The sequence below is a fragment of the Lactuca saligna genome, chromosome 5 (genome assembly GCF_052625555.1).
Source record: "Lactuca saligna cultivar CGN05327 chromosome 5, ASM5262555v1, whole genome shotgun sequence".
Classification (NCBI taxonomy): domain Eukaryota; kingdom Viridiplantae; phylum Streptophyta; class Magnoliopsida; order Asterales; family Asteraceae; genus Lactuca; species Lactuca saligna.
The window spans coordinates 293,446,498-293,467,029 of record NC_136421.1 but is presented as its reverse complement, the minus strand read 5'-3'; the positions used below and the strand labels follow the sequence as shown (position 1 = coordinate 293,467,029).

The 20,532-nt window shown below is 34.2% G+C and overlaps 2 protein-coding genes across 2 annotated transcripts; both read left to right on the top strand.

Moving 5' to 3' along the window:
• Positions 1-1,808: 1,808 nt before the first annotated feature.
• LOC145046876 (uncharacterized) lies at positions 1,809-2,795 on the top strand. Its single transcript, XM_078995134.1, has 4 exons — positions 1,809-2,040; positions 2,095-2,279; positions 2,374-2,457; positions 2,532-2,795. The coding sequence occupies exons 1-4, from the start codon at positions 1,809-1,811 to the stop codon at positions 2,793-2,795; spliced, it is 765 nt and encodes a 254-aa protein (XP_078851260.1).
• A 171-nt stretch (positions 2,796-2,966) lies between these two features.
• Positions 2,967-20,532, top strand: LOC145046875 (uncharacterized). The gene is made up of 6 exons (XM_078995133.1): positions 2,967-3,035; positions 3,107-3,385; positions 17,624-17,900; positions 18,699-18,765; positions 19,919-19,999; positions 20,077-20,532. The coding sequence occupies exons 1-6, from the start codon at positions 2,967-2,969 to the stop codon at positions 20,078-20,080; spliced, it is 777 nt and encodes a 258-aa protein (XP_078851259.1). The 3' UTR covers positions 20,081-20,532.

Genomic DNA, 20,532 nt, shown 5'->3' with positions numbered 1-20,532 from the left:
GACGTTACACACAAATACTGTGAAGAATGTGTAACATATAAACATCTAAGGTTTTTGAACTGATGTTTATTTGAATACATGTTTTGTGTTGAATGTTTAGTTTTAAAACAATGATCTATGAAATATAAAACAAATTAATTAAAATGTAAAGATTACTACAAATACATACAAGGGCATTTTAGTTCGAAATCATACAAAATGGTCATGTTGAGAATCGCTTTAAAATTTGGTTGAAAGTAAATATGTAGGTATTTCATATGGTTATTTTGGTGATTATATATAGAAAATAAAATTACGAACATAATTAGTTATACATGTTAAATAGAAGCCAAATATTAGTTTATTTGAACATTATAATATGCAACCTAAAACATTAATAGAAACTATGGATAAATAAAATTATCGATAAATTTAAGTTTTTAATAATAAAAATAGAATTAATCAAATTTATTTGTTTTAAAAATGATTTAATATGTTGATTATATAATACGTTGTAACTAGTAATATTATGGGATAATGTTACTGTAGCACATGAAACTTTCATCAATTGGCTAATTTGGTCCTTAAAGTTTTTTTTGGTACATTAGGCCAGTAAACTCGTAAGTGACCTTTTAATTATACCTTTTTATCAAGTTTTAGAAGGTTTCCCGGTTGAACTTTAATATATGTGAATTAATATATATTTTTTGTCTAATCCAATGCCACATGAGATATGCCACGTCAATTAATGATAGCTTAAATCCTTTCGTCTTCAACTATCGAACTTCAGTCGTCTTCATTAATCAACTGTAAAAGAAACCGAGTTAGGGTTTGTGAAGCATCCTGTGATCGAGCTGAAGAAACAAAGTAGTAGCAGCAATGGCACAATCGGAACCTAATGGATTGTTTACGATGGTGGAACTGAACTACCAAGGGGTATTTAATCGAAATCCTTTCTCTTACACTGGTGGTGTGAAAAACCATGTTCACTGATGTTGACTTTTCTTTTATGACTTATTATGAGTTTGTTAACTTCTTCGAACGTTTCATGCATGAAGAGTGTAAAAAGTTTTACTACTGTGAACCAGGTAATTCCCTGATGGAAGGGCTTAATCTCATTTCAAATGATGTGGAATATGCTGCTTTTTATTTTTGATGCTTATGGAACAAATGGTGTAATTTTGGTTTATGTGGATCATATTGGGGCTGGTGTTGATGGGTGGCTTGATGATGAAGATAAGGATGATGATGAACATGAGTCTTGTATTGATGGTGAAAATGAAGACAACATAGATGAACTTAGAAATGTTGCCTTTGAATTTAATGAGGATGTAGTGCATATGAATAGGAAATCAAATGATCCTTTCTTGAGTAAGTTATGTGTTGATGATGAGGATGAAAACAACATTGTAGATGATGACAATGGGAGAGAAGTTGAAGTTAACATACAAAATCATTCCATATTTAATGAGCTATTACACTTGGAAAAACAAAAACCAATTCTAGGGATGAGATTTAAGGGTTGAGGGCAAGTAAAATCAATGTTGTGTTACTATGCTGTAGCTAATGGATATTAATTGTGTTTTGAAAAAAATGATAGGACAAGACTTTTGGTGAGTTGTAGCAAGGGTGCTTGCACATTTAGATTATGGGCTTCCTGGATCAGTGATGAAGAGAGTTTCCAAATCAACTCACTAAAAGCTTATCATAATTATGTTAGGAACTTCAAGTTCTGATCATTGGTGACATATGCATGGATTGGGAGTCACTATACCAAAGAGATTGTAGAAAGTCAGAAAATAAGTGTAAGGAAGCTTAGGTTAAAGGTAATGGCCAAGTTTGGTATCCAAGTTAGTATGATGCAAAGTAGAAGAGCAAAGAAGTATGCACTGAACGTTGTTGAAGGTAGCCTTGTTGAACATTATGGTAAGCTATGGTCATATGGTCATGATATTTTAAGGACAAATCTTGGGTCAATTGTGAAACTAGATATGGAGGATGGTCCAGATGGAAAGAAATATTTTAGCAAGTTCTATTGTTATTTTCAAGGAGTTAAACAATGTTAGATTGAAGGGTGTAGAAGGATAATTGGTTTTGATGGATGTTTTCTTAAAGATGTTTGTAAGGGAGAATTGCTTTGTTCTATTGAGAGGGATGCAAATAACAAGATATATCCTATTGCTTGGGCAGTGGTTAATGTGGAGAACAAGCAAAATTGGAAGTGGTTTTTAGAGCTTCTCATTGATGATCTAAACTTGAATTTAGGTAATGGTTTCAGTTTAATATCATACCAACATAAGGTTAGTATTTTACATAGTAATGCATTTATATTTATTTTACACTATCTAAATCAAACCTTTGTATTATTTGAATTAAACCTTTGTACTACTACAGGGTTTGATAGAGGCTGTTAAAGAGTTGCTGCCATATGTAGAGCACATGCAGTGTGCTAGACATATTTGCAGAAGAGATTTACTGGTGCCATATATCATACCTTGTTTTGGAGAGCATCTAAAGCCACAACAGAGCATGCTTTTAAAGTTGTGATGAAGGAAATTGAGACATTGAACCCAGATGTCCATCAATATCTCATGGAGAAAGATCCTAAAACATGGTCAAGAGCTTTCTTTCAAACTGGAAGGTGTTGTGATGTAGTTGAAAATGGGTTCTCAAAAAGTTTTAATGTTGTAATAGTAGATGCCAGGAAGAAGCCCATAATAACCATGTTAGAGGAGATAAGATTATACATGATGGACATAATCTACAACATGAAATTAAAGCGACAACAATGGGAAATCATATTTGTCCAGAGATAAGGGATAATGTGAATTTGCTTAAAAAAGCTCAAAGGCATTATTAGGTACTACTAAGAAGAAGAAATCCACTACAGAGAGTATAGGAACACACAGGTTTTCTAAGGTTGGAAAGAAATCAGATGTAGTATTTGCAAGGAGATAGGTCACAACAAGGCCAATTGTCCACAGAGAATGCCCCAAAAGTTAAATGTGAAGAAACAGAAGAAACAAAAAGTTTGTGTGAAGCAAAATGCAGGACAGGTAAAACAATTTAAAATTTAAATTTATTTACATATGATTTGTTACTAACATAATTATATCATGCCGTATAGAGTAGTATAAGTGAACCACAACAACATGAAGAGGTTGAAATGACTCCAATTGAGATGGATACTACTCAAAATGATATGCAAGTTACTCCTACTGATGTTGAATCTAGTAGTGCAGGGGATTTTAGTCATTATATGCAATTTACTCCACCTAGATGTTATGAAGGTGATGAGGGTGTTATGGGTGAGGAAGCTGATGTGGTTGAGGAAGTTGTTGTGGTTGAGGAAGTTGTTCAAGATGAGGAGGCTGAGGAGGTTGATCTTGTTATCCAAGTTGATAATGTAAATGTTTAGGAGGTTGATGAGGTTAATCCTAATGCCCAACTTGATAATGTTAATGTTCAGGAGGTTGCTCCTATTATCCAAGTTTAGCAGGTAAGTGTTAGGTCAATTTCAGAGATTTTGAAGAGGATAAGGAGAAGAAAGTCAGAGAAAATATTGAAGCTGAAATTAGGCAAAACAATTAGTGGTGTTGATGATCCACGAAATTCGAAGGGAAAAGCTCTTGTAATTGATTAGTATTTATTGTAATTTGTATTTAAACTTTATGTAATAGGATGATGGTATATTGGATTTAAAGTTTATGTAATAGGATGATGGTAATTTATAATTAAAGTTTATGTAATAGGATGTTGGTAATTTATATTTGAGTATGTATGAAAGAAAAGGGTATTTTGGTTATTTAAGTATGTATGACAGAAAACAGTATTTTGGTCATTTAAGTATGTATGACAGAAAATGGTATTTTGGTCATTTAAGTATGTATGACAGAAAAAAGTATGTTGGTCATTTATTTATGTATGACAGATAAGGGTATGTTGGTAATTTATTTATGTATGAAAGAAAAGGGTATTTTGGTCATTTAAGTATGTATGACAGAAAAGGGTATGTTGGTCATTTAATTATGTATGACAGAAAAGGGTATGTTGGTCATTTAATTATGTATGACATGAAGTATGAAAGTATGTTGCCTTTTTAAGTAAAATCATGACATTTGGCTTTGAATATTTATGCATGGAAAAAATTGGAATAATGTGCATGCATGGGGATGTTTTATATGGTCCCAGATATGGTTCTATAATGGCTTCATAGGTCCTATTTTTTCATTATTAAAACACCAACTGACTACAAATGGTCCCCATACACATAGTGTACTTCCACATGGACCACTTCCTAATTTGTTTCCAAATTTAAAACATGCACAACAACCAATCTAATTAAATATATTTATTGGGAATACAGGCCATGCGTATGTTTGATTAACATCAACATCTGATTATACAAAATGCCCTACAATTGGGACTTTGAATATTTTTTTTACATTACTTATCATATGCCCTTTCATTAGGGACTTACCACCTTACAACATCAACACATTAAGGTTGATAACCCCAACTTATAACTAAAAGCAGCTTCAATACATACAAAATGCCCATCATTATTGACTTTCTAGTATGCCTTTACAAAAAATACAAGGGATCCCAAAAAAACAAAAGCTTACACTAACCAACCTAACTAACTACAATCATCCCCTAACTTCAAAACACATAGGGCCAAGCAAGCAAACAATAGGGCAACTATCATCTTGTACTTGCCTATTGCCTTCCTTGCATCATGAACTTATTTATCATTCTTTGCAACCTTATATACTGCTCCTGTGATAGCATAAACTCTACTTCAGCAATCCTTCTCCTCAATTTGTTCATCTCAGACAGTTCCTCTTTGGTATCCAGTTTCTGCTTCAGAGAATATATCAGGTTTTTGTAGTACCCGTCTGCCTGTTATTCATCTTTCCATTCAAAGAAGCTACATTTTCTCAACCTAGTCTATAAAAAGCCAATAAAATTAGGGGTTGATTGACAATCACAAATCAACTACCTTTAATGTACCAACGAAATGGGTTTTATTCACAGTGATCGTCAAGAAGCAAATAAAATTAGGGTTTTTAACAGATGGAACAAAATACAAATACACCATTATCGTCTTTACAGAAAGAAACAACAAATCAAACCATAAAATACTAACTTATCAAAATCAAGAGAATCGGGACCTACCATACTGTTTTGACAATTCCAGAATCGCCTCCCAGGGTTTGTTATCTTCCAATAGGTTCGTTCTTTAGTTGGAACGACACAATCACAAACCTTTACCCCTTCTTGTGACTGAACATGAGTGACTTGTAGCTGATTCCTTGATGTCGATGAGCTCAAAGACATTCTTCTTCAGGACGGAAATAGTCAGGGATGGGGAAGTCTTTGACTTTTCAGAGAGGGGTAAGTAAAGATTTAATGGAGGTCTGAATGAGGGTTTGAATTAATAAGCCTATATCGACAACTGGACTTCTTCGACACATAGCTTCCCACGTGAGCTTATTGGACACATCAGCGTGCCACATAAGCATTGTAACCGGGAAACCTTCTAAAACTTGATAAAATGGTGTAATTAAAAGGTCACTTACGAGTTTACTGGCCTAATGTATAAAAAAAACTTTAAGGACCAAATATGCCAATTGAATAAAGTTTCATGTGCTACAGTGACCTTATCCCTAATATTATCTGTGTATAATGATAAATTTTGTGTGTATAAAGAAAAAGTTAATCATAAACTACTAATATCATCCCCTTTTGCTTGAAATTAGTATTAAACGTGTCTAAAATTTTGTCAAATGCTAAATTCTTTTGTTATATGTTATGGAAAATTTGTAAAAAATAAGGTTTGGAAAAAATTTGAAAAAAAAAAATAATTGGTCCAAAATTGTAATTTACGATAAAAGTACATTTAGTTATAGCATGAAAGTGCATTCCTTAAGGTGCACTTTTAGTTTTATTTATTTATTTATTTATAAATAATTATGTTAAAAAATAGAACTTTTTTAACGTATTTTTACTACACATGCATAAAATGAATATGTAAGAAAGTAGAAGTTGATTTTTGAAAAAAATATATTTGTAAATACAAGGAAAATCTTAAAATACATGTATCAAATAGAAGATCTAAATCTTTGTAAAAAATAACTTAAAAAAAAACTACTTTTATAAAAATAATCTGATAAAAAAATATTAAAAAATTGTAAAAAATATTTTTTGGAAAATACAAAAAAAGAATTAAAAATATTTATAATAATAATAAAGGAATTTTAGAAACAATACATACAACACGAATCAAATTTTAAGTAAAATAACTAATTTATAAAAATGATTTAATAGTTGTAACAAAATAACTAAACAAGCGAAGTTTTAAGAAATATATATAAAAAAAAAAAGTTGTAAAAAACATTTGGAAATTTTTCTAAAAGAAGATTGGACCAATATAGATAAAAAAAATGGTTAAAATGTAAAATGAGAAAGTAAGGTACCAATTTTGCAATAAAGGATAAATTTACAGTTTAAATGGATAAAATAAGATTTGACTAGGGACGAATGACTATGTATAATCTGTGCTTCTTGATCAGTGACATATTTAAGGGTTCTATTCCCCGTATATATCTCACTCGTACTCATAAGGAGATACTACCCAATGACCCACATAACAAATTTTAGGTTTACCCATTACCCTAAATCGTTATAAATAACTAGATATGTCATTTAACACGTAATTCAGACAACATTAAATAATTTGCACATAAACATATATTAAATACATTCAATCAATACTTGTATTAAAATCATGTTCTTGAAAGGGACTAGGCACTCACCTGAAAAAGGTGGTAATTCTGCCTTCGAACAACATTTCATTATCTTAAAACAATTATCCCTCGATAAACCTAGTATAAATATCACTAGGGTTTAGTCTAATGTTAACCGCGACTAATTAATAGTCTAGCTATTATTATTATTATTATTATATAAGCGTTAAACAACACTCTATATAACTCATAATAATAGCCCAAATAATTATTTTAAAGACCTAATAACGTTACTATAATTATCTAAAAGTTATATTAAAAATTGTGTAGGCGTAGCTCACTTACAGCGGGTTTTAAAGAAAATCGAACCTTACTTGGAGCAACGTTTCCGAACCGAAAGACCCTTTTTTTCTCGGGACTCCGGGAGACTCGGAGCTTCCTTAGCGTGTTAGGGGATCACCTAGGCTTAGGGTGTTAGGGGATCACCTAGGCTTAGGGGAGAGTTAAAACCCTTAGAGAGAGAAATTGGTGAGAGAAGAAATGAAGAAAGGTGTGAATTTTTCGGAAGGGCTCGCATCCCTTTTATAGGCCAGCATCCTCGGATTTACGCTGGGCGTAGCTTCGGATAAGGCTCCAGCTCATATACAGCTGGCTCACAACATCGGAAGAGATAAGGACAAGGGTACGCTGGGCGTACCAAACTCGGACGCGGGGCGTAGTGAAGCAAAGCGACGTGGCGTGATCTTAGATGGCGCATCGGACGGTTGTGGCTCGGCCACGTCATCAGGTTTGCACCAGGTTTCGCAAATCCGATTCCCAACTTCAAAAATTCGTATCTTCCTCATACGAGCTCCGTTTTCGACGTTCTTTATATCCACGCGAAGGCAGGAACGTACTCTACAACTTTCTTTTAGACTCCGTCGGTTAAGTTTGACTTTATTTTAAAAGTTATAGTATTAACAGGTCAGGACATGATTGATCCGTTAAATTCTCATAACTTCTTCATCCGACGTCCGTTTTCGCCCATCTTTTTCTCGTTACGCTACTCTTAACGAGATCTTTGATTCTTGTTTAGGTCATGTCAGCTAAAAACCGCTCGATCTATTATTCGAATTTCAGGTTGTATACTGCTTAATCCGAAACTTCGAAAAATCATAATTTCCTCATACGAAGTCAGATTTGGGCGTTCTTTTTATCGACGCTCTCAGTTTAAAGAATTCTATGACTTTCGTTTAGGTCACTAAGGCTAAAACTCACTCTATCGTAAATTCACTGTTTACGCTTCCCGGTATTGTACCGGTTCCGTCGCGAAACTTCAACGTGTTATAACTTCTTCGTTATAACTCGGATTTCGACATTCTTTATATGTATGAAAACCTTGAGACATATTCTACAACTTGGTTAAGATTATTTATTCTAAATAATATTTTTCCGAAAAGTTGCTTTCGACACTTATTGCCTCTAAAGTAACTAACATGGATCTGCGGACATTACAATTGATGGGTTTTAGCCATAAGAACTTTCCTATGTGTGCATGCAAAACCCTAATGCTCGGATCTAGGCTTTCTAATTAAACATGCTTTGAATCCAAGACTTCTAATGGATAATTAGGTTAAATAACAACATTGAAACAGATCTAGAATCATACCTTTGAGTTCCTTGTTGATCTTGTCATCTTGGAGCTTCTAGAGTCACAAATATCACTCCTCTAATGGCTTACAAACACCAATAGCAAGCAAGATGATTTAGGAGAGAAGAGAGGGGAGGAATTCGGACAGAGTATCTCTACTTTAGATGGTGTATCGAATTCCCTCACCCCTAGGGTCTATTTATACTTGTAGACTCCTTAAGGGTTACAACCTAAACCCTAATTGGATAATCTTCTCTTAAGGCTATCCAAATCCATTCCATAGATAAGCCTTTGGACGATTTTAGCTATCCTATATCTCATAGAATTCGTCCAAAGCATATCCCAATGGATTTATAGTCTAAAGTTTAACTATCAAACAATTGACAGTTTATACCCCTTTATTTAATTAATCTCTTTAAGTCACCAAATTAATTCCAATTAATTTATGACTTATATATTAATCAAATAACCATATATTATTCCTTATAATATTTACTCTCTCTTAACAAATCATCCATCAAGTTGCTATGGTGAAGGCAACCCAAAAGAACCATGCACAACCGGATCAAATACTTACATAATATAGTTGTAGCCTTAGACACTATTCCAACAGTCTCCCACTTGGATAAGTCTAGTAACTATACAAGTACAATTCGGTTTGCAATTGTAGCTCTCAAAGACGCTGTCAACTCTGATCTAATCAATCTTGTCCTTTAGATAAGGGATCGTACAGTCCTCTGTTAGATATCATGCCGACAATCCTATGGAATGGTTAGTCAAGCATTTAGATTTCTCGATCTCTGATTTATTTGACATAGAACTTAATCAAACACATCAATTCAGTTCTGACCGGGCCCGGCACATAAGTCAAATCAAATCATCGAGCGGCCGAGATATCGCTTTTACCTTCTTAGATAAAAGTTACAGATAAACTTCGACTTATATGCATTTACTTATTCATTAACCAACTATACACAATAATGCGTTTTATAACACCGAATTACTGATGCGTTTTCGCATTATCAATGTACAATCAATTAACAAATAATAAACCATATATCTAGGTTTTAAGACTATATGATATTATCGTCTTGCGATCACCTTTTATATCGTATTCCATAAGGTGATTCCAGCAAGCGCGGGTTTATTCCAATGCTCAAAACCAGTTCATAAGCACTCATGAACGTTGCAACAACCCTTGCTATGTCTAACACCATTTAGACATTCTACACACCAATTCATGACAATCTTCATTCATATCTACTCCCAACATATGAACGATTGTGGACCATTTGAATAATTCGATTATTCCTAATAAACTCAATTATTCTGGAAGTCAAAACATGCAAAGTGAAACAATAGTTAAACAATTAACATGTGACAGTAACTTTACTCATATATAAAACTCCTTCATTTAATCATCAAATGTTAATTACATTTATCTATTATACGTTTCTAACACTATCTAATCTATACTAATATCATCCTTCAGCCCAATACTCCTAGCATGCTGCAAGTGCTTAACCCTACTCAGTCCCTTCGTAAGCGGATCTGCTGGGTTATCTTCTGATGATATCCTTTTTCACTACGAGTTGTCCTTCTTCTACACGATGTCTAATAAAGTGATATTTTCTGTCGATATGTCGAGATCTACCATGATCCCTCGGTTCCTTGGTCAAGGCAACTGCACCTTCGTTATCATAGAAAATCTCCATGGGCTCCTTTATGGCCGGCACAACTCCAAGATCACCAATGAAGTTCTTTAGCCATATTGCCTCCTTCGACACTTCGCTCGCTGCGATGTACTCTTATTCGCACGTTGAATCAGCTACGGTTTCCTGCTTGGAACTTTTCCATGTCACTGCTCCTCCATTTAGGGTAAAGACCCAGCCCGACTGCGAACGATAGTTGTCCCTGTCGGTCTGAAAGCTGGCATCACTATACCCTCGCACCTTCAAGTCATCACTCCCTCCAAGGACTAAGAACCATTCTTTCGTCCTCCGAAGGTACTTAAGGATGTTCTTCACCGCAATCCAATGTGCTTTGCCAGGGTTCCCTTAATATCTGCTAACCATGCTCAAGGCAAAGGCTACATCAGGGCGAGTACAAGTCATAGCGTACATGATTGAGCCAACTGCGGAAGCGTATGGTACTCGGCTCATTTCTGCTATCTCAGCTTCGGTACTCGGACTTTGAGTCTTACTCAACTTGGCATTTCCTTGTATCGGTAATTCTCCCTTCTTTGAGTTTTCCATACTAAAACGTTTTAGTACCTTCTCTAAGTAAGTATTCTGACTAAGTCCAATTAGTCTCTTACTTCTTTCTCTTACTATCCTTATTCCCAAAATGTAAGAAGCCTCTCCGAGGTCCTTCATAGCGAAACACTTCCCGAGATAGGACTTGACTTCCTGCAAAGTCGGGATGTTGTTTCCTATGAGTAATATGTCATCGACATATAGAACGAGAAAGCTTACTATACTCCCACTGGCTTTGACATATACACAAGATTCGTCTTCGCTTTGTACAAATCCAAACTCTTTGACTTTCTCATCGAAGCAAAGATTCCATCTGCGAGACGCTTGCTTAAGTCCATAAATGGACTTCTCAAGCTCACACACTCTATTCGGATGCTTCGGATCCACAAACCCCTCTGGCTGAGCCATGTAAACATCCTCAGCCAACTTTCCATTAAGGAAAGCGGTCTTGACATCCATTTGCCAAATCTCATAATCATGAAATGCGGCAATTGCTAGCATCACTCTAATAGATTTAATCTTCGCAACTGGTGAGAAGGTCTCATCATAGTCAACTCCGGGAGTTTGAGTAAAGCCCTTCGCGACCAATCGCGCCTTATATGTGTGTACGTTCCCATCCACGTCGGTCTTCTTTTTGAAGATCCATTTGCACCCAACGGTCTTACGTTCGGGCACATAATCAACCAAATTCCAAACTTGGTTATCGTACATGGATTGGATCTCGCTATCCATTGCCTCTTTCCATTTTGCAGACTCCGGGCCTGCCATGGCTTCCTTATAGCTATTAGGTTCATCAAGATTTACTAGTGTACCATCACTAATATACGTGTCCCCTTCGGTAGTAATATGAAAACCATAAAACTGGGGTTGAACTCTAAATCTATCGGAACGTCTGAGAGGTAAGGATTCGTCAATCGGTTCAACCGGAGTTTCCTCCTCGGGTTGAATGCCAGCGGTAGAGGTTCCTTCATCTATCGACTCTTGAATTTCTTCAAGTTCGATTTGCCTCCCACTGTCTCCTTGGCTTATGAGTTCTCGCTCTCGGAAAACTCCTCTCCTCGCAACAAAGACAACATTGTCTTTCGGTCTATAGAAGAGATATCCAAAGGATGTTTGCGGGTAGCCGATGAAAATACATCGCTCACTTCGAGGTTCAAGCTTGTCGTGAGTATCTCGTCTTACGAAAGCCTCGCAACCCCAAACCTTGATATGTGCCAACGAGGGAGCTTTCCCTGTCCACATTTCGTGAGGTGTTTTGGCAACCTTCTTAGTAGGGACTCGGTTAAGGATATGGGTGGCAGTCTCTAAGGCATACCCCCAAAAGAAGATAGGTAGTGAAGCACGACTCATCATAGAGCGAACCATATCCAATAAGGTTCGATTATGCCTTTCTGCCACACCATTCAACTGCGGTGTCCTAGGAGGCGTCAATTGCGAAACTATTCCACACTCCTTGAGATAATCGTGGAATTCAAGACTTAGGTACTCTCCTCCTCGATCGGATCGAAGCATCTTGATTTTCCTGCCCAATTGATTCTCCACTTCATTCTTGAACTCTTTGAACTTTTCAAAGGTGTCTGACTTTTGCTTGATTAAGTAGATATACCCATATCTACTATAGTCATCGGTAAAAGTCACATAGAAGCGGTTCCCATCCTTCATGGTTGATCTAAAGGGTTCACATACATCGGTATGTATTAGGTCCAATAGCCCCTCACCCCTTTCACAAGTACTCGTGAAGGGTGACTTAGTCATCTTTCCAAGTAAACAAGACTCGCATGTGTCATCTTCCCTAAGGTCGAATGACTCCAACACTCCATCCTTTTGGAGTTGAGCTATGCGTTTCTTGTTGACATGTCCAAGACGACAGTGCCACAAGGATGCTTTATCCAAACTAGTGGAAGAATCAATATTCAAAACATCATTTCTTAAGTTATCAACAATCATAACAGTTTCATATATTCCATTACATGGTATAGCTTCAAAGTAAAAGACACCATTTAGATAAGCCAAAATAGAACCATTCTCATTATTAAAATAAAATCTAAATCCTTGTCTATATAAACCATGAAATGAAATGATGTTTCTAGCCATTTCTGGCGAATAGCAACAATTGTTCAAATCTAAAACCAAACTATTCCTAAGCACTAAAGAATACACTCCAATCTTGGTCATAGGCGACGATCTTCTGTTCCCCATGATTAGATTGATCCTTCCTTGCTCTACATCCCTACTTCTTCTTAGTCCCTGCACATTAAAACAAATGTGATAACCACAACCAGTATCAAGAACCCAAGAAATAGCATGATTAGAAGCGTTAGATTTGATTGTGTATATACCTGCGAAAGATGGCTTGATCTTTCCTTCTTTGATCGCTTGCAGGTAATCCGGGCAGCTTCTCTTCCAATGTCCTATCTTGTGGCAGTGGTGGCACTCTGCCTCCTTTGGGTTGGAGCAGGGCTTAGCGGGATCAACTTTGGTCCCACTAGAAGAGGCACCATCTCGGGCTTTCACCTTGCGATAGTTATTTGATGAAGCTTTCCTCTTCTTTCCCTTTCCTTGACCAATAGCCAAGACAGGAGCAGCGGACGGATTGGGAGTAGGTGCAACAGACTTGTCCTTGAAGTTGCTCTCAGTGACCCTCAAGAGACCTTGGAGTTTGCTTAGGGTGACCTCTTCTTTGTTCATGTGGTAGGTCATCCTATATTGGTTGTACATCGGAGGCAAAGAGTGAAGCACCATATCGATCGCCAAGTCTTCACCGAAGTCAACATTTATCTTGCGAAGGCGGTCGACATACTTTTGCATCTTTTGCAGGTGCACGGTAAGAGATTCTCCATGACCCATCTTAGCGGAGATCATGTTAGTGAAAATCTCGTAACGCTCTTGTCTCGCGTTTTGGTGGTATCTCTCCAACAAGTCTTGATGCATCTCGTATGGATACATGTCCTCGTAGGACTTTTGGAATTCGGAGTTCATGGTTGCGATCATGATGCAATGTACCTTCGTTGCATCTCGCTCATGAGTTTCAAAGGCGGTGATTTCTTCGGGAGTAGCAACTTCGGGGTTGATTTTCTCGAGCTTCTCATCAAGGACATACTCTTTATCCTCATAGCGAGCAATGGTGCGAATGTATCTTATCCATTCGCTAAAGTTCGTTCCATCGAAGGTGACCTTTTGACAAAGGCTCATCAACGTGAAAGAACTAGCAGCAGCGTTGTTTGCGTTCGACATCTATAGAAAGGACAAAGATAGATTAGAATAAGAATCCCTAATTATCACCCAATAAGAAAATTAGGGCTAGGATCCAACAATAACATTTACATACTAGAAAAGGGATGCCGTAATCTAACATGCAAATAAATTGAAGGTAAGTGAATGACGATTCACTAATTCTCCATCACAAAACTTAAACTATTAGTCCTAAGTGTTTTTTTGAGAATTCCTAGGTTCGGATGAGATTCATTGAAACTATTCAATGGCATGTTTAAATCTCGATATGCCCCTCTCGTTTGTGACTGGGATGCCGAGGATCACAAAGCGGGTGTGAATTACCATGCAAATTCACATGGTGCCTTCATTGTAACGATCACCTATTCGATGTGCCGGTAAACCACACACGCTCCATCGAACTATGATAAACAATGAATCACCCTTTGCCACCTTCGCTTAGAACCAATTAGTGTGCCGGTAAACCACACACGCTCCACTAACTTCTTAGCAAGGTGCAAAGTGTAATTTCATGGGATTGCATCAATTCACTTTTCCTAAAGTAACTATGATTGGGAAATTTTTAAAACGTGTAGTTACTTTGTATTTCTTATTATACTTTTAATGAGAGGATGAGGTTGCCCTATCCTACCCGTTCGGCTAACGACCCTCCACCAATCAAGCAAGCGGTGGGTGTGAGTGTACACCCATTAAGCGCCATTTTATAGGCCGCAACCTTATACCCACCATATAGATCGGCTTCGTGAATGAGGCCTAGTAACGGTAAGACTAGCATTTAGTTATACATATATATATTATTCTAGTAATATCATATTAGTATAGGGTTGTATTTTAAAACTTTTTAAAATCTAGGGTTTGAAATTTAAGTTGTCTAAATTAAAACTTTTAATCACAAATATAAATTTCAAAACTTTAGGGTAGGTTTTAAACATTTAAAACATGAAGGATCAAATAACAAATAATTCCAATTAACAATTAATGTCCTAATTATCTTTATTTGATTTATCCAAGATTTCTTTTAAGATAATTATCAAAATAATTAATCATTTATCACATAAGGAAATTAAATATTTTATTTGATGATAAATATCTTTAATTAGATCAAGATAATAGTCATATATATCAAAAAATCGAATTAGGGTTGATCTAATATGATTAAGGTAAGTTTCCATAAGATAAACATGAAAAAATCCCGGTTTTGCCTAATCCAGACGCTCGGACTCGCCGAGTACAGGCCTACTCGCCGAGTCCACTTTGGAACTCGCCGAGTACATGACTCATAAACCCAAAATCGAATTTTGCAGGTTTGTTTCAATTAATCAAGCAACAATTTAAAGAAAACCAAGCTAGGCTCTGATACCACTGATGAGTTTTAGCCATAAGAACTTTCCTATGTGCGCATGCAAAACCCTAATGCTCGGATCTAGGCTTTCTAATTAAACATGCTTTGAATCCAAGACTTCTAATGGATAATTAGGTTAAATAACAACATTGAAACAGATCTAGAATCATACCTTTGAGTTCCTTGTTGATCTTGTCGTCTTGGAGCTTCTAGAGTCACAAATGTCACTCCTCTAATGGCTTACAAACACCAATAGCAAGCAAGATGATTTAGGAGAGAAGAGAGGGGAGGAATTCGGCCAGAGTATCTCTACTTTAGATGGTGTATCGAATTCCCTCACCCCTAGGGTCTATTTATACTTGTAGACTCCTTAAGGGTTACAACCTAAACCCTAATTGGATAATCTCCTCTTAAGGCTATCCAAATCCATTCCATAGATAAGCCTTTGGACGATTTTAGCTATCCTATATCTCATAGAATTCGTCCAAAGCATATCCCAATGGATTTATAGTCTAAAGTTTAACTATCAAACAATTGACAGTTTATACCCATTTATTTAATTAATCTCTTTAAGTCACCAAATTAATTCCAATTAATTTATGACTTATATATTAATCAAATAACCATATATTATTCCTTATAATATTTACTCTCTCTTAACAAATCATCCATCAAGTTGCTATGGTGAAGGCAACCCAAAAGAACCATGCACAACCGGATCAAATACTTACATAATATAGTTGCAGCCTTAGACACTATTCCAACAACAATAATAAATATACCTGATTTTCGGGATGTTACAATTTAGTCCCAACTTATGAATGTCACATGATAGCTTCAAGTACGTACTAGTATTGTAGGGGTACCACATCAGTGTGTTGTGTGTGGGATTTTGTATGTCGTTTTTAGAAATGTTGAGTTATGACCATACAAAGTTCCATCGTTAATTGCTCTATTCCATAATTTCGACGTTACACACAAATATTATGAAGAATGTGTAACATATAAACATCTTAGGTTTTTGAACTGATTTTTATTTGAATACATGTTTTGTGTTGAATGTTTAGTTTTAAAATGATGTTCTATGAAATCTAAAACAAATTAATTAAAACGTAAAGATTACTACAAATACATACAAGGGCATTTCTGTTCGAAATCATACAAAGTGGTCATGTTGAGAATCTCTTTAAAATTCGGTTGAAAGTAAATATATAGGTATTTCATGTGGTTATTTTGGTGATTACATAGAGAAAATAAAATTACGAACATAATTAGTTATACAGGTTAAATGGAAGCCAAATATTAGTTTATTTGAACATTATAACATACCTAAAACATTAATAGAAACTATGGATAAATAAAATTATCGATAAATTTAAGTTTTTAATAATAAAAAATAGAATTAATCAAATTTATTTGTTTTAGAAATGATTTAATATATTGATATTATATAATAAGTTGTAACTAGTAATATTATCTTAGTATAATGATAAATCTTGAGTGTATAAAGAAAAGTTAATTAGAAACTACTAATATCATCCCTTTTGCTTGAAATTACTATCAAATGTGTCTAAAATTTTGTCAAATGTTAAATTCTTTTGTTATATGTTATGGAAAAATTGTAAAAAATAAGGTTTGGAAAAAAATTGAAAAACAAAATTATTTGGTCCAAAATTGTAAAACAAAGGAAATTGCATGATGTATAATATATGTTGTAAAAAATATAACATGTGCAACAAACAAGACATAATTGTAATTTACCATAAAAGGTGGGTTACATTTAGTTATAGCATGAAAGTGCATTCCTTAAGGTGCACTTTTAGTTTTATGTATTTATATATAAACATGTTAAAAAAAATAGAACTTTTTTAACGTATTTTTACAACTGCACATGCATAAAATGAATATGTAAAAAAGTAGAAGTTGATTTTTGAAAAAATATATTTGTAAATACAGGGAAAATCTTAAAAAACATGTATCAAAGAGAAGATCTAAATCTTTGTATAAAAATAACATAAAAAAACCTACTTTTATAAAAACAATTTGATAAAAAAAATATTAAAAAATTGTAAAAAATATTTTTTGTAAAATACCAAAAAAGAATTAAAAATATTTATAATAATAAAGGAATTTTAGAAACAATACATAAATCCCAAATCAACTTTAAGTAAAATAACTAATATATAAAAATAATTTAATAGTTGTAACAAAATAACTAAAAAAAGCTAAGTTTTAAGAATATATATAAAAAGAAAGTTGTTAAAAACATTTGGAAATTTTTCTAAAAGAAGATTGGACCAAATTAGATAAAAAATAAAATTGGGTTAAAATGTAAAATGAGAGAGGAAGGTACCAATTTTGTAATAAAAGATAAATTTACAGTTTAAATGGTAAAAGTTATGTGGCTTAAGATAAATGGAAATGTTTTGTTTGTTAGGATCGTAATTTAGAAAGACGTTATTTTTTGGAAAGGTTTTATGAAAAAGAACCGTTGGAATTCGGAAGTCGAAAGGGTTATTGGCGCTTAATATATACCTTCTTCACTCATCCGCCTGTTCTTCAAACACCACCGGAGACATGTTTCTTTGAAGAAGAAGAAGAGGGTTTTATTTGGTGGCACCACCTTCTCCCCTTTTCTTCTAACACCACGTCTTCCTCTTTCTTTCATTTTCCTGCGTTCAAGAATCCTCTGCGTTTCCCTCTTCGTCTTTTAGGTAACGTTCATGATTCCTTTATTTGTATTATTGATTTTATTTTTGTTTTTGTTAGTTATTTTCAATAGGCCAAGATTCTTCAGGTCTCTTTTCTTCGTTACTGGATTCACCGGTCGAGAAAAAGAGCACAGATCTTTTTTTGGCTCTGGGTTTCTTTCTCTTTCTCCTCCATCTATTTTTTTCGTTGTTGGTTTTTTGAATTTTTGTCGTCAAATTGAATTCAAAGCATGAAAGCATCCATCAAACGAAGATGATTGGTCAAGGAAGCGGCGATGTCGGTAAATTAAATAGTTTTGAAATTCAAAAAAGTATAGTTTAATTGTAGATTGTTTTTCTGTGCAGTTTAGGTGTTTGATGAAATGTCTGAATTAAGTTAAAGAGTTGTTTTACTTTGTTTTGAGGGTAAAAATGTTACTGGATTAAATTATGTAGAGATAAGTAAATAATCACAAGCCAAATTAAAATACTAAATAACTTATTGGGTTATTAGAGATTCACTTAAGGAAAGATAATGTATTTGTTTGTATTTTTTAACTCAGAAGTGTGCTGTGGTTCTAACTTAAAGTTGTGCATAAAGCTGTAAGTTTCTGTTTAATTAAGTTATGTTTGCTTTCCAATTATTTTAACATACTCTTGGATGCATTTGCCAATTTGAAACAGTTTTTTGATTGTCTTTGCTACAATAATATTTGGACTTATGTTTGAAACATTCACTCATCCTTTTTTTTTTCTTTTCGAGTCTAGGATAGTTGAATTTTTTTTTTACTACAAGTGGAACTTATTCCTTTTTTTACGTAGTTAGGGGACTTATTTCAACCAGATCATACAGGAGTATTATGGTGGCTCAGCTGGATTTTATCAAAGAGTAAGAAACAAAAATGTTATGTTTTTTTTCTGAATTAAGTTCATGATAATGATTTTTTTAATTGTACTTAATCACATCATGGCAAAACTGCTGTTTCTTTATGACTTGATTACTGTATTTTCATTCGTGTAGGATAACTAGAAATTGTTGGATGACATGGAATAATTGAGACCTACTATATATTCTGTAGTGTTTCAGGATTATGTAACAGAGTACGCCTAGTAATTCGATACAAAAGATTTTTATTATTTGGTTGATTCTTTTATTTTTTTGTTATTTTATAAATGTGCTTTTATTTAGTGAATTAGGACATCAGGGAAGGGAAATGCCACATGGTGTGTGGTCTTTTGTGGGTTGAAATAATAAAAACAAGTGGTCAATAGAAAGAGGATGTCAGTTTTTACCTTTGTATAACTGATGAGGTAATAATCAATTCTCTTTTGTGATTAAAAATATTATATATGAGAATATTGTTAAAAAAGAAAATCATTTTTTTGCAGGAACCTCTTTATTCTGCTGTGATATGCTTGAACAAGCATCTTATTGTTACATTTTCTTTCAACCAAACCAGTCATCTTAAAAAAGTTTGGATTTCATCTTGCTTTTTCTGGTGGCAATTTTTGTTACTTGATCATATATTAATATTTTAATAGATAATTTTGTTTTGCTATTAGTATTTAATAGATAATTTTCATTATTGACTATCAATGGTTTTGTAACAATATATAAATACAGTATATAAATAAATGATTTATCTGTCTTTTTTATAAGTATTTTTTAAATTTTGGTCCGCAAGTGTAGCTGATTTTTTTTAATTTTTTTTTTTGAGGTTTATAACTTTTTTGATCTTTGTTTCTAGTAAAATGATTTATCCATCTTTCTGTTTTGAAAAGGAACAACACGGAGTCATATTTGGGATCATGTTCATTTTCATCTAGGACAGTAAGTTAGTTCAAAATGAAGTAGTTATTAAAGTTTGATATGATACACGCTAAATTGGATGAAATTACGTTGTTACCCTCTTCAGACACAGTTGATTCTGTAACACCATATGAATGGTTTATCAATCTTTTTAGAGTAATATTACATTTTTGGTACTTACAATAGGCAAGTTTTTCAATAAAAAAAGTTGACATAAACTGTCTTTCTTTAGGCTTCAAATGTATCAAACTGCAGTTAATGCCAATCAGGTCCGGATGATGTGTATCACATTTCTGTACAAGCATTGCATATTGTAAGTTTTACCCATTTTACACGGTTGTTATTTCAAATGGTTAAATTTTGTATTAGTTGCTAATCTTTTTGTGACAGATAACTATTATGCATCCACCCTTGCAATCAGAGACAAAAGGCACAAAAAGATTCCAATGGGACATCAAATCTTGAAACCTGACTGCAAATGTTGCTGGTGGAAGTCTTGAAATTAAAGTTGTATCCATCAAATGCCACTTGTTTTCACACATATATGAAAGGTCGTTCAGATGATATTGGTGGCTTAGTTGGATTTTATCTAGTAGTAAGAAACTCAAATTTCATCATCTGTCTGAATTAAGTTCATGATAATGATTTCCTTATTGTACCTAACTAATCACATCATGCATACAAAACTGCTGTTTGAAATTGTTGGATGAGATGATGGTGGAATTGAGTGAGACCTATTATGTTCTGAAGTGTTCCATGATTATGTAACAGAGTATATGATACGATGGGTATGATAAGTTTATGTATTTTTCAATTTGAATGGCTTATTGATGCTCAATTAGGTTT